General features: G+C 44.2%; 1 protein-coding gene across 9 annotated transcripts; it reads right to left on the bottom strand.

Annotated features, from left to right (window-relative positions):
* Positions 1–1,813: 1,813 nt before the first annotated feature.
* On the bottom strand, positions 1,814–23,231 carry SEC22C (SEC22 homolog C, vesicle trafficking protein). Of its 9 annotated transcripts, none has more exons than XM_040549725.1 (9): positions 23,148–23,210; positions 20,537–20,808; positions 18,333–18,427; positions 17,549–17,758; positions 15,022–15,185; positions 12,969–13,151; positions 7,924–8,042; positions 7,225–7,290; positions 1,814–5,462 (listed from the first exon to the last, which is right to left on the bottom strand). In XM_040549725.1, exons 4-9 carry the CDS (start codon positions 17,728–17,730, stop codon positions 5,262–5,264), a joined length of 915 nt encoding a protein of 304 aa, XP_040405659.1. In that variant the 5' UTR covers positions 17,731–17,758; positions 18,333–18,427; positions 20,537–20,808; positions 23,148–23,210; the 3' UTR covers positions 1,814–5,261. The 9 variants fall into 9 exon arrangements, with proteins under 9 accessions (XP_040405659.1, XP_040405658.1, XP_040405660.1 ...); XM_040549724.1 differs by lacking the exon at positions 23,148–23,210 and adding an exon at positions 21,964–22,730 and having other exon boundaries at positions 20,537–21,660; XM_040549726.1 differs by lacking the exon at positions 23,148–23,210 and adding an exon at positions 21,964–22,030.
* Between the last annotated feature and the right edge of the window lie 234 nt (positions 23,232–23,465).

Below are 23,465 nucleotides of genomic sequence, written 5' to 3'. Positions count from 1 at the left end.
CAGGGAGCTCAAACACACCTTCATTCCCTTTCAACAGGATGCTGCTTCTTTCCAAAAATATTCTCCGAATGACTCAAGCGGGCATTTATTTGCCGACAACCCTACAAAACAACCTACAAAAGCCACCAGCTGTGGAATAAAGCATCCAAGCTCCTCTGCCCGCACCGAGATGTGCTTTAGAGGCAGCCGGCACCCGGCAGAGGCTCTCGGCTGTCCTCACCTCCTGCCCAGAAGCTCCTGACCTCGCTGCGAGGGGCTTCACACCACTTTTTCTCCCTGCCATACAACAGCCAAGCCGAGCCAGCCACCCCGAGGAGGCAACATGTGCGAAGACAGAGCTCAGCTTCTTCTTCTGGCCGCGGTTGCCTTCCCCACTCGCCAGTTTTTCCATGCAATTAGGTCATCTTTGAAAGGCAGCGCACAGCACAAGTCGGGTTAGTTTGTTTAAAACAAACCCGTGCATTTCTATCACCTGAGGAGTTGTTTCCTTTTTGGCGCAGGGACCCTCTGATCCTCCCACCTCCTTTTATCAGCATCTTCAAAAGAAAAAGGGAGTTATAATTGCTTTCTCCCCTCACCTTAAGAGGAAAAAAAAAAGGGGGGGGGGGGGGGGTAAGGCTGCTGTTGTTCTCTGCTGGCATCTCGAGAAAAAAGCATGCTTTGAGCAACTGTTTATGTACAGGGAAAAAAAAAAAACGTCCTAGATTTCAAAGGGGAAAGCAGTTCAGAAGAACAAGGCTCCCCCCTGGTTTTGCTCATTACTGCCTGCTGCCTTCACACCCTGCCACACTGCCTCCCCCTCATTACAGGGCCAGCCACGGGCTTCTCCCTTCCTCTTGTCAGCGCTGCGATGAGCTGCAGCACCGCAACCATCTCAAACCCACTGCTGACACCGCAGTGCCTTAAGCCAGGGGAGGTTCAGGTAGGAAACGAGGAGACATTTCTGCTGAGAAAGAGCAGTCAGGCGTTGGGACGGGTTGCCCAGGGAGGTGGTGGCGTCACCGTCCCTGGGGGTGTTCAAGGAGAGGTTGGACGTGGTGCTTAGGGACATGGTTTAGTGGTGACATTGGTGGCAGGGGGTGGCTGGACCAGATGAGCTTGGAGGTCCCTTCCAACCTTAATGGTTCTGTGATTCTGGGATTTGGTGCACAAGCCTGATTCCTTCCAGCTTTATCAGATCCTTTGGCGTCTGATTAGGCAGATTCCAAAAGCCATTCATTCGTCTGTGAGGAATGGCCCTGCCGCGTCCAGTGGGGATGCTGGACTCAGCCGTGCGTTTCAGCAAAGCCTGATGAGATTGTGTTTCAAAGGTGGCTGAAACTGGGAAAAATAAAAGTAAAGTCCACGAGGGAAGGGGTAAGGACCGATTGGTAGGGATACCTACTAGGCCTAGTTCAATTAACTGACTAGGCTACAAAAAAATCTAACAGCAATCTGCAAAATCCCCACCTCTCTCTGCCAAGCAGCTGGAAAAGGACCTACAGGTAACATCAGACTTCACATAATTCAATGCTCCAAAATGCAAGTTTTGCAGGAAAAGCCTCTCTAACATGGTCTCAAAGTAAAAAGCAAGATTGCTGAAGCTACAGAGACTACATCATAGTCTGCTGCCTGGAAAAGCAAGTCTCTATATACATTTTTATAGACATTTTATGTGGCTCAGTCAGTTATTTTTGAAATATTTCGGACACTGCCACATGAAACACTGATGCATATGAAGCATATGAAAATGAAATAGTTCATCTACCTTGTGTCCAGTGTACCCAGCTATTTCCAAACTACAAATGAAGATATAAATGAAGGCAACCATTACAAAAAAAGCCATTTATTAGGTATGTACATATATACATATACATGCAAAATGATTTTATACACATTTACACAGGTTCAATTATTAATACAGTGCAAAAATGTCTAAAAAGGTACCAGCCCACCTTCTATAAACTCAACAGGTCTTTGGGAGAAGAAAAAAAACACAGAAAATAAACAGTTTCATAAAGTGACTATGCACTGCGAATCTTTTAAATTAATGAAGTTTATTCTTCGCCAATTTCCTTGTGCTATGCTGCTGGGTGAGGAAAAGAATTTCCAAGGGACTTATCTTGAAAACTGACAGAGTTAAGGAGATACAAGTCAAACTACATTAAACAGTTTGAAGTCGAACAAAAAGGGATGGATTCCTGTTTGGGGATTTGATTCAACACCAGCATAATCCCACGTTATGAGTCAGATTTCATGTACTCAAACTGCAAGTCATTCTTTTTTATTAAATCTTAAAGCACTGAGATCGATGTAAGCTATTCTATTCCTCTTGCTGTTTCACTGGACAAAAAGTTTAATTGTATAAATACCACAGATACAGAAGCCATTCTAAATAACAACACAAAATAAAAACTGGTTCAAACAACGCTTGCTCTTCCTCGCTCCCCAATCACAATCCAAAACCACAAAGTGCACAGATACCATGCACGCAGATTAATCCACACCGACTCCTTAGCACAGGTTGCACATATTACAGAAAAGAAAAGGTTGCAAAGGGATGAAGCAAACAGCAAACCAGAGCTTTGTCCGTGAGCAGAAGAGACCTCGTTGCATCCTCTGCCTAATCCACAAAGCCAAAAAAACTACATGAAGGCAGAATTGTACCAACTGAGTTTGTTGAACAAAGCATTCTCAGGAAAAAAGAAAGCATTGAACAAAAGCTGATTTTAATCTTTATCAACTCCAATGATGTTAATTACACGAGCTATTTAAACACCTTGCTGTACCGCTCGCATTGCGGAGCTCCTGCTCACATCACCTGGCACAGAGAGGTGTTCGCTTTAGGATAAAGCGGTCGGATGCTCGGGAAGCATCAGGACCATTACGCTTTCTTCCCATCAGCTAAATAAAAGGCTGAGGAACACACAGCGCATCATGGTTCACTGGCCCCCTGCTGTCAATGCTCTGTGTGCCTGAAGCTATGGCACACCGGCTTTCTGCAAGCCCGCGGAGAACCAGTAAAGCTCTTTAGGATTCTCTCGTCTGAAGGAGGCTGAAAGGGTGGGGACGGGGAGTTGGACGGCACCGCTGCGGTCCCTTTTTCCAGCTTTTGTAGGACAAAGTGCCTCATCCTTTCTCCAGGGGATGAGATTCCCGTGATAAGCCATGGGCTGATTACACCCCAGGTAACCCAGCATCCTTATCAAAGGGTTAGTTTCCAGTAAGAGACTTCTCAGGTTGTTTTTAAGTATTTTTTTGTAGGGGGGTTGTTTGTGCATTTAGTTCTGTTGTTTTGTTTTTTCTTACTTGTAACCCAACGTCACGGCTTAATTTCCTGCAGCGTCCAATCACACAGAAAGAGAACCTTGACAAGTAAAACGGGGACTGAACTGTATGGAAACTTAAAAGCTTGACAGCACTCAAACTCCCACATCTGTGGGGTCATCTGGGTGCCTTAACGAGAATGGTCGAGTCCTGGCTTCATTCATCCACCTACCGCCAGTTTTGTGCCGGAGTGAATGACAGGCAATCCATTTTAACCCACTCCCCTAGAACGGAATAGCATTACCTTGTGGCACAGAGCTCTAGCTGTTTTCATAACTGGCTGGCTAAAACATTCCTCCATCACTTCCACTAGGCTATTCCTCATGGTTTAAAGGACCTCATTACATAATTGTTACAGTAAGTGAGCTAGCATGAGGTGGAAGAGAAATGCCTCTATTTTATTACTGGAAAAAGCTCTGGAACCAAGTCTCTGGATGTCCTAGAAACTGTTCAGGTTATAACGGGCTGCAGGTTGCTGTCAGATGCATCCCAAAAGTGCTTCCAAGGTACAGCGCCACGTGTTTCTACTCTAGCAGTCCACTGAAAATTGCAACGTTTGTATCTTGAGATTTCAGGAAAATGTACCGAGATGCAAGGAAATCATTTTGTTAAGCACTTCTGCAAACTCAGAAAGAACTCTGCATCGTGTTAAGCTCTTTGCAACCACTAGAGGTAGAGACTATGCAAGAGAAAAATAAGTCTTTGGTGAGAGACTGTTGGTGAAGGAAATGGGGTCACCAGAAAAAATAAAAAAATAAAGAAATCTAGGACCTTACTGGGACAATAACACACCTACAGTTCCCTACATCATCTCAGTTTGAGTCTTTACAATCCTTCAGGGACAGCTGCATCAAAATGCTATGCATTTTTTCAACACAGGCAGCCTGAAGTATTCGTATACGTGCTAAAATGCCCATATGCACCTCGGCATATCACTTACAAGAATACCCAGTGCAGCAGAGGTTAAGAAACTCAGCTCCTAAGTACCATATTCAAAAGTGCACACTCATAAATTCTTCTTAGGGTAAGAACTCAACACCATTAACTAAAGGTGTTTTATATAATAAAGAGAACCTGCTCTTGCTCTCCATTACTGGAGGTGGTTTTCCACTCACCTGCTATTCGTTTTTCTAAAGGTGAAGGAGTCAGTGGCCTGTCGTAAGTAGGCTTGGAAGATTTATTATCTGTATAGACCAAGCAAACACGGAACCGCCCTTACAGTAAGAGTGACCTTAACGGGGGAAATAAAGGCCACCTGAGCTGAAAGGTCACTAATATCCCCTTGGTTTATTTTATGCTGCCCCAAGCATATTTGTGATTAACCAACAAGCACGTACTTAACTAAAATGCGCTGTATAGCCAGGAAATATTTAAAACCTGTACGGTTTTTAAAGCAGCCACAGCCTTTTCCTTTCATTGAAAACCCAGAAAAAATATCCTGAACCTCATCCTAACATTTTTTTCCCATTGATAATGAACTCACCTAACTACGGCAAACTACTCCTTTACTTACACTTACCAAGAGTCTACAGCCAGAAGTGTTACCCACCACTTTATCCTCACTTTACGATACAATTTTAGTCTTTTCAGAAGCATTTCCACGCCAAGACATCGACCTGCCAAACTGTTACAGAGCCAGTAAGACAAATGGCAAAATGCTGCCTAGGTGGTAGCAGTCAAGGAGTAAGAGCCTGTTTTAAGGTGAACCTCCATCCGCTGACGACACCTAACAAAATCTACCATGCACAATCACCACGTGCCATGTTGAATACAGCTAAATTCTTCACTGTGTGTTTGACATTACTACAGGATCCTACTTCGTTTCAGGTTGCTTTGAGACACCCTCCTCGCAATAACCACTGTCACAAATCTTTAAAAATACTCCAAGCTATTTTTGCCCGTTTTAATACAAAAAAATGAGCTGTAAAAACAGAATAGCAAACCCAAAGTCTTTTTCATACTCCATAGTCAGGCTGTTTCTCCATGAGTTGCCTTGTCAGTATCTGGTAGGAAGACAGAGATGCCACTCCTATGTGAAAGGCTATTTGCCAGACGTTCCGTAATCCGTACAAGTAAACGTTGCATAAACAGACAGAGAAAAAGAGTATAAATGTCTTCACTTTCCTCGTCGAGCTGTAGAATAGGTACAAGTAACACTACAAAAGGACCAGAGAGAAATCATTAGCATTAAAGTACATATATACAAGACGAGTTATACATATATACAGGCAAGCTGGGGACTGCTGGCACATCCGTGCCTCTCAGACGTGCCTACCACTGCTGTGACCACTGAGAAGCTCAAAGCTTTCCTCCTACTCCCATACTGAAAGGTCCTCTGAGAACAGCAGCCTCAGTCCAGAACCTGCTGGCTAAGTGTAGGCAGGAAACGAAGCCTGTCAGCACACTCGGCGTCCCTCCTGCCCACCTCAGCCTGGACAAAAAGGAGTCTAAAGTTTGAGCCAGTTTTCAAAACCCACCTGTGATTCTTGCAAGGCAAAGGCTCAGAGGCAGGAAACAAGCAAACCCCAAACTGCTGCTGCTGGATTTGCTCTTGGGGTAAGTAAAGGACTTCGTTCTCTAGACTTGACTTGGCAGCAAGAGCATCATTTCTGCTAACATGGGGCTCAGAGGTGTTTTGGGCCTTTTTGTATTTTTAAACTCAAAACCAGCTGGAACCCACTTGCTAAGCAAGTGTGAAGAGCAACAAGCCTTACAGGAGAGAACTAAAAACTTCACAAATTGCTGGCAGAAGAGCTACTTTTTCTAAGTCAGGCAGTAACAGATCAGGCTTTCTCACTTAAGGTCACAGCTTCCAACTGTGCCGATGACACAAGTAGATACCATGAAGTAGAAAGCACTTCACATTTGAGCTCAATTTATGCTCAAGCATTTTGTGAAGATGACTGCTACAGATCAAAAGGATAAGAAAGAACACTTTTTTTTTTTAAGCTTCTTTAGCTTCAGGTGCTAACTGGAATAAAGCAGGACAGAGCCTTTCTGTGTGACGACTGACTTGCATTCAGTTTTCAGATCCTGATTTTTATCTCCATTTTAAAGCTCTGCCATAAGCCGAGGTGTAAGAAGGCTGAAAGACACTCAATTGTCTATTACGATACGACAAATAGCATCGTTGCAAGTTTTAAATATTACAGATAAAGAGAAGCCTTCAGATAGCTATCCCCAAATTTGGTTGGCCAAAGGCAACAGCACTAAAACACATTGTATTATACTTTGTCAATTAGCATCCTAACTATAGCAGCTTCCTGTGACAACAGGCAAAAAACGGAAGATTTTGCAAACAACATATTTCCCTGAAACCTAAAGGTTGTGGACCACTGTTTTAGGCATTTAAGAAACCTTTCAGAAAGAACCTGTTTGGAGCATACATTATTTTCCTCGTTCAAACTCTTCTGCGTAAGGAGGTCAGAGAAAATAATCCATTAGAAAAAAGATAATCTAAGGAAGTTGGGAACTGTATTTGTCCCAAAAATTTTGACTAAAAATATCAAATATTTGACTTAAAAATAACTTTTCACGTAAATTACAAGACTTTCAGTGGTGGTGTTATTCTATACGTGCTTTGTCTTTCACGGTGGTTATGCTACAAAAGCCCATCACTAGGTCAGAAAGACAACATGTCAATCACTTTGGGAAGAAAGGCATCTTTGGGCTAGCACTTATTTATCACACTCAGCTCCATTTGGCATGCCACAGCATGGAAACACTGAAAAAGCCTGCAACTCCAATTTGACAAGGTCAATTTGTGCTCTTAATTATATTTGTGCCACTTCACTGGAGCACCTCTGTGGAATCGACTAGATCGGATGCTAAAAAACAAGTTGTTCCTTTGCTTAGCTGAAAATGGTTCTGTATTGTAACTCATAATATCAAAACTCAGAAAGCATTAAGTTAACGTACCTGAAAAACACAGGCTAGAAAAGGTAGAAAAAAAGCTATCACATTTCCAATTACTTCATGGTCCTCCTGTTTGGATAAAACAACAAACAAGGAATTACATCAACTATTTTATTTTTTTTTTTTAGCAAGTACTACTTGATATTTTGGAATACTATACTTCATCAAGTACCCTTCATCCTAGTTTATGTTAAGTGACTGGAACAGTATCAAACAGCAGCAAGATCAATACCATTCAACAAGATACCAAGAACTGAGGCTTAGGTGACAATAAATAACTAAATTATTATTATTATAAACAGATAAATAAAACTGTGAGACCCTGCAAGATCGGGACACTTTTTTCCCCTTTTTAAAGTTGTTTGCAGTTACGTATTTAACAAAAATTACACAGAAGCATTTAGAACAAAATACAAGAAAGAAAATAATAATAATATATCCAGCCAGCCTAGCAAGAGTAAAGTATTTCTCCAAATTTCAGTGTCACCAGAAAGAAGCAAAATGCAATATGCTGGAATATACAACAAAACACATGGGTTCTAGCAGGTGAGCAATCAGAACTGTACAGTTCCTGGACAAACAAAAGCTTTTTGTGGAGAGACGTATGGTCTGCTATGAAGCAGAAAAGCCACCCCTAATCTGGCTACAGCAACAACTCTCTTCCTTCATACCATTTTCAGGTTTCAACCCAACCAGGATTACCTGAAATGAATGCTCTGCTAGGTGAACTCCTCGAATGAGATTCAAAGCCCCACACATGATGTTCAGAACAAGGGACAGGATCCCCAGGGGAGTCACACGTTGCATTCTGTAAGTAGGGACTTAAATAAAAAAATAAAAAGAACAAAAAAAGAGAATGAAAAGAGAGCCGTTAGTGAAAGTTAGCACTACTACTTGGAACATTTCAACATAAAGCAACTCAAATCAGCTTATCTGGATTTTCCAAACCTCCCATGCTTGCTCCAGAGAAGACCAATTATGAATACAAACACATTTGTCGTTGCATTACACTGCTCAATTTCTTGGACATCTAAAAATATACAACAGCTCTGGAGTACTTTTTAAACAGGTTAAGTAATAGAATTTGTTCTTGAACTATTTAGCATTGATTTCTTCTTTTGTGCTGCATATAGGTATTTTTCAACTGTTTATTACAGCAGATTAACATAACTGACCATTTTTCACGGGTCAGTAGAAAAATCAGAGGCTTTAAGCACTCAAAGGGATGGTAAAAACCTTAGATTTTTGGCACACGTAAGAGCAAGAGACCAATTTGTTTCCTCCTCAACTGGTAACCACGCATTTCTCTCCACGGACAGTTTGAGGATTTAGCACAGGGAAATTCAGTTTCACCTGCACCATTTCCATACCACACTTGGTGCCCTAATTAAGCCGTTGCCAGAATGTAATATAAAACTGTTCAAACCAAGGACTTAGATGCCCTGCTGCAGGAATATTTATTGGGGCGGTTCTCAAGATGACACCACCTGGTCTCGTCAGTGCCAGTCTTCAAGGGAGACTGACAAATCACAATCAAAACTGGGGCCTACGGATTGGATTCTGAAGTTTTTGGCCTTTGAGACACATTTTACAGCCCGCTACAGTTTCTTTCATCCCCTTTCTGCCCACATCTCAGAGGTAGGGAACTACCCGTCTCACCTCCTCCACTACTAGCACTTGCTCAAACACCCACACACCGTTTCTTCAGGACAACCTAACTGATACATACCTAAGGTCAAAACAATTATTATCGATTTGTATTTAACTTTGGAATTTGCCACTTCTAATTAAGGGTTGGGTTGTCCAAAAGCTCGCCTATTTTTCAACCTAGCTACACTAGCTAGCGCAACAATAGATACTGCACCTCGATCCTCACCTACATTTATTTCTTGCCATATTCTATCCGTGGCTCACCACAAATAGAGCACTTTCAGCCTACCAATAAGAAGGGCAATTTGCACCTCAGGCATCAAATCCAGGTCCTCTCCTGCGCCAACATCCAGAAGATACAGGACAGAATGGATGAGCCCTCACGAGGTCTCCCCAGTCTCAAGATGTTCTGTTCCCTGACCAGCTGTAGCAAGCTCTTGACCAGGAGATAAATTATGCAAGACAGAGATCAACTCTGGTTTTGCTTCAGTGCGAGGTGAAATACCCGTACCTGCTTGAGCGTTGCACTACTGCATGGCTTAAAAAGGAAAACACTTGTGTCTCCTCCTTTAAGAGAGATTTTGATAGATGGATGTGAAAAAGCTTGGTGCCAAGTTACTATAGGGATATAAATCCTCTTTTATAAATGTCTATGTAATTAATTTCTCTGGCACGCATTCATACCTCCATAATTTCATCCCGAAAGCTGCTGCAAAGGGAACTGTATTAATCTCATTTGCAATATGTCACATTATTTAGTATTACTGTGTATTATTGTCACACACATACACACATTTTCATGCAAATAAACGGTGCAAGAAACCCGATCATTTAAAGGCAACTTTACTTTTCTGCTATACAGGGAAATTTAAAATCCAAGCAACACACTGAACAGAAGCTGTACCAACATGTTTGTTTTTATACTGACTGCGGCATTCAGTTTCCTATTATTTTTGATAAATTAAATAATGTTGCAGCTATCTACTTCTCTCTCATGGAAATTTCCTGATGAAGACTGCCATTTCTTCTTCCTGAATTGCTAAGATTTGCTTCAGAGGCAGGCTGCGTCTCTCAAACAAAAAGAAATCATCAAGTACAAGTGCCGTTCACTGTACAGGATCCTGCAAACTACACGCATCAAGAGCTTCCAGACCCCAGTGAAGAACAAGGGGGAATGTATTGCTTCTGCAGGCTGAAGACAAAAGCATGAAATATTATTTAAAAGTGACATTTTTGCCCACTAGGATAAAAAGAATTGCTATCACAGACGCAGGGGAGATTACAGTATCTAGTTGCTCAGGGCTCACAGTGTGTGAAAACTGATCTTTAAATTGTTTGCTGTGGAGCTTTGTTTCTGCTGGATCTTTCTGAGGTTTAATCCACAAACTGCAATTGCACAGAGCAAGAGAAACGGGTACTGCCAGGACAAGATTATTACAATTCTGTGTGCAGATTCAATCACGTTTTCGTAAAAACACTTTAATACAGGAATTGCTTATTACATTAAATAAGAGAACGAGAGACCATAAGCTCTGTTAGTCCAGGATAACACAGTTTTGCACACACACACAATTAAATGCTAACTGGGATTCAAACTGATCTGACTGTTCAACAGAAAAGTCAGGCACTTCAGAGTACAAGAACCGTGCAGAGGTATTCTGGGCACCGTGGATTAGCTAGCACCCAGGAAAAATGTATCTGCAGGCTTCAACAGGTATAGAACAAAGCTGTGAAAACACACTTGAACAACGAAGATGAGGAAATTTATAAAAGATTTTCTGAGCAGAAGCCTCTGGCTATTTAACTGGCTGACATCAGTGCCAGTGCCATACTCCATTCCGTCTCTTCAAGGGTTTGACAATGACTCACATACACAAAGCTCCAGATAAAGACAGCACCGGGAGTGAAAAGATGAAATCAGATTCAAGCACTTTAAAAATAAAATACAAGCAACTGAAAAACAGAGATGTAAGAAGAGGTTATCAAATCTTCAAAAAACATCTTGAAAAGGACTCTGAAGTGCTCCCCGTGTGCCTACAAAAGACTAAGAACATTCATCAAGGGGAGCACAATGCTGCATAACTTAATAGCGTGCTTACTAGACAAATAGTACAAGTTGTTCTTCCACTTCTTATAGCCAGTTCTGATGAGAAAACTCTCCCTCTGCACAGAAAGCTACTTCCATTTCACTTTTCTTTTATATACACACCCCACTGCCTTACAAAGCTTCACCAGCTAGCCTAGATTGAGGCACAAGGTTAAGCTTTTGCAACAAAGGCTGAGGCTGTGCAGACATTAATCAAGGATACAGTGTTAGTGTCTTTCTAGGAAGAATTGGGCTGGATTTAGTTAACAAATGGAGTAATAAAAGGAAGAGAGAATGAAAAAAAAGAAAAAAAGTCTTGTTTCTATATATACACTGACAAGGACAAAACTAGCCTGGATTTTCAGACTCCTTTCACACTACAACGAGGAAGAGGCAGGGGATGTGATTGCACAGCTGAACAGACCGGAGCGGGTTACAGCCACGTGAGGAGACTGATGTTTTGATCAGTCCAGGATTTCTCGTCAGTACAGAATGCAGACGTGATTACATTCTGCTCTCCTGCGAGCACTTCAGCATATGCTCAGTAAGACTCCTGTATTGCAGAGCTGCAATATAAATAACATTAACAAGGCAACAGACACTGTGCACACGGCTAAACCTAGAGCAGCTAAGTGGGATTCAGCAGCTCGGTGGTGATGAGAGGAGAGAAGAATAAACCAGGAAAGCTGACTCCAGCTGATGGAAACAGATGACCATAAACACAGCCGTTTATAAAGATGGAACAATTTGTATGAGTATTTGGGTTAGAACAGAGAGGGGAAAAAAAAGCCAGAAACACAAGCCAGATGGAAAATAAAAGAAAGCAATTAGGAAGATGAGGCAAACTGAAAACATATTTCTGATCTGTAGACACAGACTAGCTAGCAAATGTTCACTGGCACTGAAACTGTTCACACTAGTGCAAAGAATTTCTAAGCCCTGCCACACCATGAAAATATTTAGCCTCCAAGCACGGTTTGGAGGCACACTTACAAATCTGACTTCTAAATCAAATGTTTTCTTTCCTATTTTTAATTCTTCCTGGTCACTGATCCTTTTCATTTTACCTTAAAATACCTTTGTCAAATTAGATTCCAGCTCATCTATCAGAAACATTAAGACCAAGCAAATAGAATTTAATTTTGTTAATGCTTCATAAGCCAAGAGCAACAAAAGAAGAAGAAATACAACCAAGAAAGTACCCCAGCTGCATTTCAACTGCAATGTTGATAGGATTAAAATCATTTTATTTTGCAAAGGAAGTAGGCAGGACTTTGACTACGCAACTGAAACACAAACAAGAAGACACCAACTTCAGAGAAAATTAGGTAGAGGGTAACACTTTTGAAAGCGTTTAAAGTGTTTTAAGTGTTTAAAAATGTCAGCTTTTGTTAGAGAAAGTTCCCTGGCCAAGCCTCTATGCATTGTTTGTACAGACATATCATCTTCCAGAATTTTAGTCACAGGCACTACATTTTAAAGAACAGGGTAAAAGCAGAAAGTGCAGGTGGGAGAAAACCCAAGATGGATAGTCCGAGAGTTCTGCCCTCAGCTCAAACACATTCTTCTGATCTTTTCTTTCCTCGGGGCTGAAGTAACTCAACGAGTCTGTAATTACATATCTTCTATCTGAGTCTGCAACAGCCGGTGAAATACTGGAGCTGCTTCTGCCAAATCAAATTTAACAATCAGCAACTTTAAAAGCAGGATACTTTCACATGCAAAATGCCAAGCCCGGTTATAACTGATTGCCCATGTGGAGCAGCTTATCTAAAACTGGGGAAAAAAAAGCACTGCCCTGAATACTTAACGTATACCTGCTACAATCCAAAGCCCACATGCTCTTCGATATGGCAGAAAGGCAAGAAAGGCAGTCTTTTCTCCCAGGTTTCGTTCACATCACCCCTATTTCTCAGTGCACAAGGAGCAACTGCTGCTATATGCTTTCATATATGCTTTGCTGTCCTTTGCAGTTAGGTTCAGGAAGTCTACTGTCACCTGTGCAACTTACCAACCTCCACATGAACTTCTGCGTGCCCACCGTTAGCCATCCCGTTCATCAGCTCCGCGTCCTCCAGCTTCAGCTCAACCGGGGGCTGGAACTTCAGCTCCTCCTCAACCTTCTCCCAGTTGACCTTCGCTTGAGAGCCGCTCGCACAGTTAAAATGCCATTTTACTTTCTGAATGACGTTATCTGAAACGTTACAAAAACACGCTTCAATTAGCTCTGCAGAATTTTAGGTCACTATTCATCAAATCACTCCATTCTTTTCTTTTTGGATTTTTTTTTAATTACTTCCCTCATTTCTTTTCTTATTAGTTCCAGGTGTAAAAGTTCACTGTGGGTTAGCAAACAAAAGTACCTTCCCTAGGGATTTTATATCACACTTAATCCCTTCAGGATGCTCTAAATAACCCATCGCAACATCCTGCCTGCTAGTAGACTGAAAACAAACTTTCATATTTAGGGTAGATGTAACATATTTTAAATTACCCATGAACTCCATGAGGCCTGAATGAAGCAAATCCATTTCATGTTTTAATAATGCCAAGGATTAGGGATTTTTCAGCACACAGAAACTAATTCAACCCGTATTTGCGTTGTGAAACAATTCTGAGTGGCAGAGGCAATTGCAGTGACTCCTCCAAATTGTGAGCCACAGATTTAGGTACAGATAAACCTGCACCATCACTCACACTTTACATTTAAAACCACTCATAAGCAAGCCCCTTTTCACGAATGCGGCTGCAGGTTTGACAGGAGTTACCACAGCACTGAGACAAAGCTGAGAATGTGTCTGAGGAAGAACTGCCCACACACCCAGAGCTGAAGGACCAAGCCGTGGATACTGCTGCTTCCTATTTAACTGTGCAAAGACATGGGCAAATTTCAAATGCTTTGGCAAATAAAATTCAGTTAACATTAATTCTGCTAAGACATCCTGTAATTAAAATCCAGCTCCTTAAAATATTGCTATGCTAGAAGACTTGCATAGATTGACCACAGCTACTGCTGGTTATGATACATATGGAATAGCTCAAGTGTGAGTTTAGAGACCACACAGGACCTGGATGTTGTGCTAGAATACACGGAGCCATAAGCATTCATCACAGAAAAATCCTATATTTTACTTCAAGTTAGCTTGCTATAATGAGCTGTAACTACCAGGCAAAAGGTTAAGATCTGACACATCAAGTGCATCTTAGATCCAAACACAAGAAAATCATGCAGCATTAGGTAGACTCAGTAATAAAATACAGTACGACATTAAAAATGAGAAAAATGCATTTTCTTTTAAAAGGAGCATTATGGAATTGAGAGAGGCTAAAAATTCTTAACCGAGTTAAAAAAAAAAAGGAATAATCTGGATCTCAGCATAAAATTACACCTGGAATGTACCCAGAAAACAAACCCCCCAAACATAAGATGGCTGTATAATGCGCTTTCCTTGGGGATTTCTCAATCTTTTAAGCGCGGGCTTAACGATATTACAGAAATCTGGGTAGAAATTTGCTAACCTACTCCGGTATCTTATCCTTTCCCAAAATAGAGTTTCTCGCTGCAAGGGAAACATGTTTTTCAGAGGTGTGAGGTTCAGCAGAGCATCTGCTGCTTAGCAAAAAAAAAAAAAAAAAACATATCAGGTTAAAAAAGAAACACTAGGCATGATTATGAAGTACTATGTGAATCTAAGTCGTGCCAGAAGTAAATCTGTCCCTAATAATCTATTTTGTTTCCCTTTTTCCTTGTACCCATCTGTCTCCACCTGTCAGATTTCTTTTTAATTAAGTTATAAAGTGTTTGAGATGTGGATTTCTTTTTCTTCTGCGCTTGTTTGTTAACCACCACAATGTTTTGCTCATCTGTTACAGGGGCTCTCAGGAACTGCAGGAACAATAATCTAATAGTTTAATGCAGTTACAAGATTCTCCCCTCCTCCTACACAAGCAGGCAAAGGCACAAACACACAGGGTCATTTTTACGATCAGGCTTTAGCCAGGAGACATTACTCAACAAAAAAGTATCAGACAAGAAATTCTTATTAGAGAACAGAGCTACAAACCAAATTCCAGAAAAGCATATGGTCTGGAAGCTAAACTGATGCTCGTTGTATCATAGGAAGCAGCAAACTCCCACTGAAGCTCTTCCAGGAAGCAAAACGCCATGATGGTTGAGTAATTGCTGGAACAGATCGCCATGCAGGCAATATCCCCAGAAGAAAGGAAACTGAAATATATGTAAAAAGAAAAAAAGCATTATCAACATAAAAAGGTAGAAGGGTCATGCTGAACGTGAGAAGTAAACTGTGCTTTCTGTCGAAACAAAATGTACAGACTGCACTGACTGGAAGAGCAGACTAAAAAAATGTGTCGGTCCTGCAGCCCCTGCCAATCCATCACTCGCTACAACTCCTTCGGCAGGCCTGAGCATACTGAAGAACAAAACACCAATATGTTTTAAATTGCAACATCAGTAAAACCGAGGGCATTACTTTCCCAGACTGGCCTTAAATCAGGCTAATAACAAAAGAGGGGGCCAGAAAACAGCAGAGGGAAGGAGATTTGCAAAGAAAGCACAGTGGCGTTCCACGAGCAGGAACACGACAGCTTTTCACAGGAAGCAGGCAGAGGTATTCCTCGTGCCCCTCGAACACCATGACTTTGTATTAACAGCAAGAGGTACGGGTCAACTTGCACAAAACCAAGGACACTTTTACTGCCCCATCATCTACAGCAAAGTAAGATGATTTTGCATCACAGACAGCATAATAAAAATTCTCATCTGAAAGGGTCCCTCTAACAAGAAAGCCGTATTTATACAGAGGTTTTTGCCCACAGATGCCCCAAAACCTACCAGGAAACTTAACGGGTTTCATCAGACCAAACTATAGGGGTGTACTTAAGGACGAGAGCAATCACTCCAGTCTAGACTTCACTAAGTAAGTCAGGGAACCTAGCTCACAGTGTAGAGCTAAACCTCCGCAACCCCCACCACAATCACACACTGATAATTACCTTGAAAGAATGAGGAAATCTTTTCTTACAGGCTAGCAATTTGTTAGCAGTATTTCAGTATAAAGACTACATTCTGAAGCTGAACAGTTACACTTTCTGTATTTTCTCTCTTCTGCTGTTTCACCTTGCTTCTCCCAAGCACCAGGTGACAAGAGAAGAGGAAATGGCCTTAAGTTGCACCAGGGGAGGTTTAGGTTGGATATTAGGAAAAGCTTCTTCACTGAAAGGGTTGTTAGGCATCGGAACAGGCTGCTCAGGGAAGTGGTTGAGTCACCATCCCAGGAGGTGTTCAAAAGACGTGCAGATGTAGAGCTTAAGGACAGGGTTCAGTGGTGGACGTGGCAGTGCTAGGTTAACGGTTGGACCAGATGATCTTAGAGGGCTTTTCCAACCTAAATGGTTCTGCGGTTCTATGGTTCCGTATTTCATCCCTCTCACAGGGAAATCTTTGTGGTTTCTATTTTATCACAATTCTATTTATTCATTATACTATGTACTTGGGATTTATGGCTCTGATGAGCTCCGTGACTGCCTAATTAGTCTGCGTGTGTTCCCTAAATTCCCTTTGTCCCCAGCTCGCAGCTGAGAATCAACGCCATGCCCGTGTAAAACTACTTTTTCCCATTTGCCAATTATTTATAGCCTTTTTGCCACGGATCTGTTTGCACTCTCCTCATTTCAGAGCCAGACACGTAACTACTTTTGTAGAGACTAAAGATTAAAAGCAGCAGAACACATTACTATTAGAGGGCGAAAGTTCAATGAGAAGAAGGAATTAAAATGCTAATCTCTGCTGTCCCAATTCATTCGGTGCAAGTTTATAGATCTTATTTCTCCAATCACTCCCCCCAAAAATGGATACTTCCAGTTCTAGCTCAGGGTCACTCTAAGTTCTCTTACATTCTCTAACCAGGAATGCAGTCACAAGCTAAAACTCATTTTTAAAACTAAACTAGACTGAATAGGAAATAAAATGCTCCTCTCTGAAAGGAACCTTAATTTCTTATTAAAAAAGACTAGCAGATCCTCTTCCAGAAAATAAAAGCAGAGATTTAGCATCCATACAGTTACAGGCCACTGTCTAGAGGGAGTCAGGGCAGTTCTGTGCAGGCCAGAGTAAGAACTGCAGGAGCCCTGGGGGTTTCAGATCACCTACTGAGAAGGTATCAGGAAGATCTGACTGTCACTGAAGAAAGGTGTTTAGGCTCCTTTTTAGGCAGAACTATTTAATTCCTAGGCACTCAGACTCAGAAGATATTTGGAGAAGTTCCACCTACTCCAATTGCCACTACTAACAAGTGTTGCCCATCGAGCTGAAAGCATTTGCTACAAAAAATAACAACTGAGATGAGCAATTCTTAACAGATGTTTACCTAAACTGAGCAGGGGCACTGCGGCTCTGGCGCTGACAAAAAAAAGTTTCAAAATACGGCTAGGGTTTACGAATCTATGATAGGATTTCCCGTGGGAGCTAGGCACTGTAGGATACCCCTAATCCTTGAAGTTGTACCAATCCCCAGAACAACCACCTAAAGAATTCAAGGCAGAAAGCAACCAACAGAAGCAGTGACTTACTGGATGCTAAGGTCACGTCCTTTTGCAGTGCCTCGACTTGGGTATTGGGCCAGAATCGAGGACAACGCCTTTAATCTTCTCCTGCATTCCAGGAAGTCCTGGTTGAAATGAAAATCTGTGGAGGCTGAGAGGGGAAGCCCGTCCCTCACCCGCACCACGCAGGCAAAGAAGATCATGGACATTCTCCGCTGGAGTACTCATGAGGACAACCTGAAAACGAAATGTGGCATTAGGTTAAGGATCCATTAACGGACGCCACCTCAGTTATTTACCAGCCACTACACAAGCCCAAAACATCTCAAGGTAAGAGTTTATTCACCACTGCTACTGACCAACCCCTCGTGTACCACCGCTGCCACTGGAAGGCAGACAAACCAGCCCCAAGGATCAGAGCTGCGTCCCTCCGCTGCCTCTCTCAGACAAAAAAGTGAGGCTGGGGATCTGACATGGAACTACCTGTCTGAAAAATTTCACTATTTTTCCTCCTTCTGCTTTACCTTAGTACCAGAAATGCTGAGTAAGCTTCCTACAAGTATTTATGGAAAGCAGCTCACTCCCACGGACACTCTGCAGCCTCGTTAAGTCTCCAGTTGCATTAGCGTTGCAGATCAGGCCTGATTTTCCAGTGTAACACAGAAATAGATTTTTAAAAAATGGCTATAGCCCATCAGGCTCTTTTTACAGAAGCCATTATGGCTAAAGATAGAATAAATGTTGCCCTCTCTCGACGTCTTACTCTTTAGCAGGTCACCATCTCCCACAAAAAGTTATTACGGGGATTTACCTGGTACATTCACATCACCCAAGAGATCTGTCCTTCGGACGTACCACGAGTAGTCAGCACCAGATTTTAGAGGACTAACACAGCTCCAGTCGTCTCTGAAAGATAACCATAATGAGCAGTTTAGATAACTCACTAATGACCCTTATCTGCACCAATATGTAAAACCTGCCTGCAGTGGGTGAACGTAACCCAAGGAGTATTTTGCCCCAAGGAAAACAAACGATTCATTTTCCTCACCCAGACATCAATTGCTAGATGCACTCAGATCACCTCCTATGAAATGATATGCAAAGTATTTCTGCTGCCCCAATCACCGCCTTTAAAGCGCTGTAAAACAACAGCTCCAACTCAGCAGACAGGCAGTGATTACCACAAACTGTGGAGGGGGGAAAAAAAAAAAAAAAAAAAGCACTTACTCTGCTTCAGGCAAACTACATAAACGAAGCATTAGACAAAACAAACCACTGTGAAGTCAAACTTTTGATAGAGGGTTGCTGTAAGCAGCCCCGTATCAAAAATCACTGCCAATGCTCCAAGTTCGTTTAAAACGTGTCTCGCTGTCAAGTGGTTTCGCTATCTAAGAAGGTAAGAGAGCAAAGGCCCCTCCAGTTCGGCCGTTCATCATCTCCCTCGCCTGTAGAGCTTGTCGGATGTCTAACAGGAGCTGAGCTCTCACCACGAGCTGCATCAAGAGGGTGTCAGTTCTGCTCCACGGGAATCATTTCCACATAACTTGCAAAAACTTAGCAATTTTAGGCCAGAATCCCTTTGTCAAAGGTGGCTGGTGTTAGCCAGCAAGTTAAAGCAACAAACACTCGTCCGGGGAACAGACAGAAAGCACAACAAGTCCCTTCCTTAAAAAGCAAATTAAAACTATTTATCTATTTATGTATCTATCGAATGTTCTCATTCACCTTTCACAAACAACCAGAAGACGACCAGGAAAACGGAAACACATTTAGAAAACAAAGACATTTGCTCTAACATATCTAGCCTACAAAATTACTCCACTCACCGTGCCACTAACAAGAGTTTAAGATAAAAAATGTACAAGTCTGCCCCTCACTACGGACATCACCGCCTGCAGTTAGCTGCATGGAAAGGCACACAACTCCCCAGGGTGTACAAACCTTCATGCTTCAGGGCTAAAGGCTCTCATCGAGTATCAGCACACCCCTCAGAGGGGCTCTGTGCTCTCCTGGGAGAGATCCGGTATCAGTCCCCACCAGGAGACTTCCAAACCGAACGTCAGACTGAGCCGGTGCCCCTTCCTAGGAGAGTTGAGCGCTAAAACGTCCTGCCAGGGCTGTGTTCATCCCAAAAGGCTGTGTTTATTTATGGCTTTAAATCCGTGTGTTTTTACCTTCGATGTCTGAGGAAAGGAGGCTTACACAGTCAAGCTGTAAGTGCACGTGGGCCACGTATTAAAACGGAGGGACGTGCCTCTAAGTTTGGTGAAAACAGGCAAACGCACGGAACAGGAGGGCCACACACATCCCCAGCAGACAGCAAGGTGATGCGGTGACTCAAACCTTCAGACGTCTGCGAGCGGGTGAGCACAACCCCAGGGCAAATCACCTGGGGACGCGTTCACCGATCTGCTTCTCACCAAGCTCCGTTTGCGCAGGCTCAAGGCATGTTTGCACAGCTACCGCCCCGCTCCCCAACAGAGCAAAAAGGGAGTAGGGCGGTAGCTGTGCAAACGTTAAAAAAAAAAAAAAAAGAGGTTTTCAGCGATTCAGGGGTTTATTTGAAGTGTAGCATAGATATAGCTGAAAGAGGTGAGAGACGCAGGAGAAGGCAAAACGTAAAAATAATTTAATGCAGCTGCTTCACCTGTCTTCTCATCACCAACAGCTGCCACTCAGACTCGCCCAACTCTCCTCTCCTCTCCAATTCCCCCAGCACGCCTGCTCTGGCACAGCACCACAACCACCTTTTATTTCTTTTTCACCACAGCCTCTTGTTGCTCGCACACCGGAGGTGTTCTGTGCCCACGGCAACAAAACAGTTGCTAACACACCTCAAATATTTAACTACTCGCAAGCAGTTTTGCCACGCCGCCTGTAAGGGAACGCACAGAATCGTGGCATCAGCTGGGCTGGAGAAGACCTCCAAGACCTCCAAGATCACCGAGTCCCACCACTAAACCCATCCCAACGCTTGCCCGCCCTCTCCGTGAAGAAAATGCTGTCACAGCTTACCAGACCGAGCAAGGTATGAGCATAACCAAGGAAATCTGATCCTGCTCTTGAAGCCTGACCTACCCTTTCCTCCTCTGGCCTCTCTGTCTGCGTGTGACTCGCTGCCCAAAGTATCTGCAACGGCCTTTACGTGGCAGGCCTTTGAACTCGGGTCCCGAACTCTGACAACGTCCTCATGTCTTTTGATTAATTACACATCAAAACTTCCGCTAATTCCAATTAGTAACCCCCCGTCAAGCCCAGCGATTTTACTGGCACGGAGCAGCCGGAACCTGGAGAAAAACATTTATGTGATAGCTTTAGAAGAAGAGGTTGTAATTTATGATTGAAGGCTCGTTATTCTCACTCCGTGAGGCACCTGCACTCCCCACACTTCAGGAGAAAAACGATTAGCATGAGACTCCCCCAAGCAGTACGTATTCACCAGCCTCTCAACAACCAAGGCTCTTCAGGCTACTGCCACAGCAGGCATCTAACCGAAGTCACCCAAAACGCAGTTCCTCCATCCCTCCATCCTCACGGAGCACCTAACTCTCCCCAGTGACTGCCTAGGGGTTATTAAGGCCGCCTGAGCCAGCCCTCTGACGCTTCTGCACCATTCCCCAAGCTCCTCCGGAGAAGATCGGACCCCGTTCGCAGGCAGCACGCTTCTACAAACCCTGAACTCCTGCCTCAACTTCTCTGCTTGCAAGCAAGGCTCTGAGAGCAAATGCAAACCCCTAAGTAGGCGAGGGAAGGGATTGCTTTTAAAATGCTGTTCTTTAAGAAGTTATTTGAACCAACCACCAAAAGCAGGAGTTTCCTTCTCAGAATGGCACAGCACTAGCGGGGCACACCTCGCTACCAGCTCCTCTCTCGAGCGTTCATTCTCCCTCCCTGGTCAGAATCTCCCCTTTCTCTAAGGGCAGCACGCAGGCCAGGTTCAAACCTAACACCATGCAACCGTTTTGTCAAGATCTGATCTTACTACAGAAAGCTTTAGTGGACGTTACCATAACCCAAGAGGCTCCCGAAGCAGTCTGAAAAGTTGTTTTTGTACACGATGGCTCGATATGTGGTAGTAACCTATTGCACCAAGCGCCCCTTTCCTCAGCCCGGTCAGATTCAGAGGGAGTCGCAGGCAGCTAGAGGTGGGATGACAGAATGTGAAAGGGATTCAAATTCTCTCAATCAAACATGAAACATCGAAAGGAGCTGCAGCTCCATGTTGATTTGAGCCTCACCCAATAGGAAAAAAAAAAAAAAAAAAAGGAACTGAGAAATGGTTTAAAAGGGAGTATGAAAGCCATTTACTACTAATTTTCAGGATCACAAGGTGGATTTTCTCCTTTTCTGACATATATAGAGGCAAAACTGAAATCCAGTCAAATCTCTCATATTTTAAGACTGCAGTAAGTATATCTCTCTACGTCCCTTCCGTCCCTCACCGCTCACACCAGTGCTGTCCAGCTTCCTGAAATCACAGGCCTGCAGTGCAACGAGCACCACATTCAGAGTAAACCTCTCCAGATTCAGCAGTGAACAAGAAACCACCTGAAAGCACAGCATCGCAACTTTTAAAACGCCATTTGTAAATATCAAGAGCCTAAAGGCTTTGTAGTTATCACCGAAGGGAAGTTCAGAGCCTTCCAGCTCCAACCTCCTGCTCAGACACATGGCTATCAATATCACAAATACCGCGTGTCGCACGGAGCTCAAAGCCCAACGTTCAGCTCCCCCTGCCCCAGCAGGGCCACCCCGAGCTGCTGCCCAGCCCCACGTCCACCTTTGGGAGATCCCCAAGGAGCTGGAGCCAGCGCTCCAGGTGCAGACCCAGTGGTGCTGAGAGGAGAGGAAGGGTCCTGCTGGGGACGCTTGGCCTTGTGCGGCCCAGGACACCGCTGGCCTTCCTCGGAGCGAGCGCACGTGGTGCCCACCCAGAACATACACACCCAGCCCTCAACAACTTCCAGTCTCCCAAAACCCCATCTCTGTAGTTCCAGCAGCTCACAAGCCTTCAGACTCTTTCCCACCCCACTCCATTCAGCACGTTACGTATGTCCAGCTCATCTCCTCCCCCTCATGAGGGGTCCCCAGTGCCCCCCCAAGCATCCTTCGTCACACCCTTCCAGCACCCCACACACCTGAAAGCCACCCCCCTACCAGGACCCTCCCATACTGACAAGCCCCCACACACACCCCTCAAGTACCCCCACACCCCCAAACCTCCCCCACCCACACCTCACCCCAGCCCACCTCAAGCCTTCCTCAGCGCCCCAAGCTCCCTCCCCTCACATCCCTCCACAACCCCAAACCTCACTTCCCTCCCAAGCAATCCCCCAAACCCCAGATCTCCCTCACCTCCCCCTCTACCCTCCCAGAACCCCCCCCCCCCAAAACCTCACTTTCCCCCCACAGCCCCCTCGCCCACCCCCAAAACCCCCTCAGGGCTCCCTCAGCCCCCCCAAACCCCACACCCACACCACAGCCCCTCCCATATACCCTCCCCATCGCCCCCTCGCGCTCCCCAACTCCCGCGGGCACCCTCAAAACCCCTCCCCGGGGCCCAGCAGGGGATGAAGAAGAGGAGGAGGATGAGGAGGAGGAGCAGGGCCCCGCGGCCGCCGCTCACCTTCCCCCGGCCGCCCCGCTCCCTTCCGCCCACAGAGGCGGCGGCCAGAGCGGCCGCGGCGCGGGGCACGACGGGAGCGGGGAGGCCGCTGGGCGCCGCGCGGAGGGGGGGGGGCGCGGGAGGACCGGGGCTCAGGGGGGGCGGGCTCGCAGCCTGTGGGGGTTGACTTGGCGGCCCTGCCGTGCCCCTCCTCAGCGTGGGGAGAGATGTGAGGGGAAAGCGGTTACGAAAGCACGTTGATTGCACAGCGAGCAGTGAGAAATGAAGCTAAGCACACCTTCATAGAATCATCGAATCACAGAATCATTAGGGTTGGAA

The sequence above is a fragment of the Cygnus olor genome, chromosome 2 (assembly GCF_009769625.2).
Source record: "Cygnus olor isolate bCygOlo1 chromosome 2, bCygOlo1.pri.v2, whole genome shotgun sequence".
Lineage (NCBI taxonomy): Eukaryota > Metazoa > Chordata > Aves > Anseriformes > Anatidae > Cygnus > Cygnus olor.
Note: the sequence above shows the minus strand (reverse complement) of the source record. Positions and strands in the feature narration are given on the sequence as shown.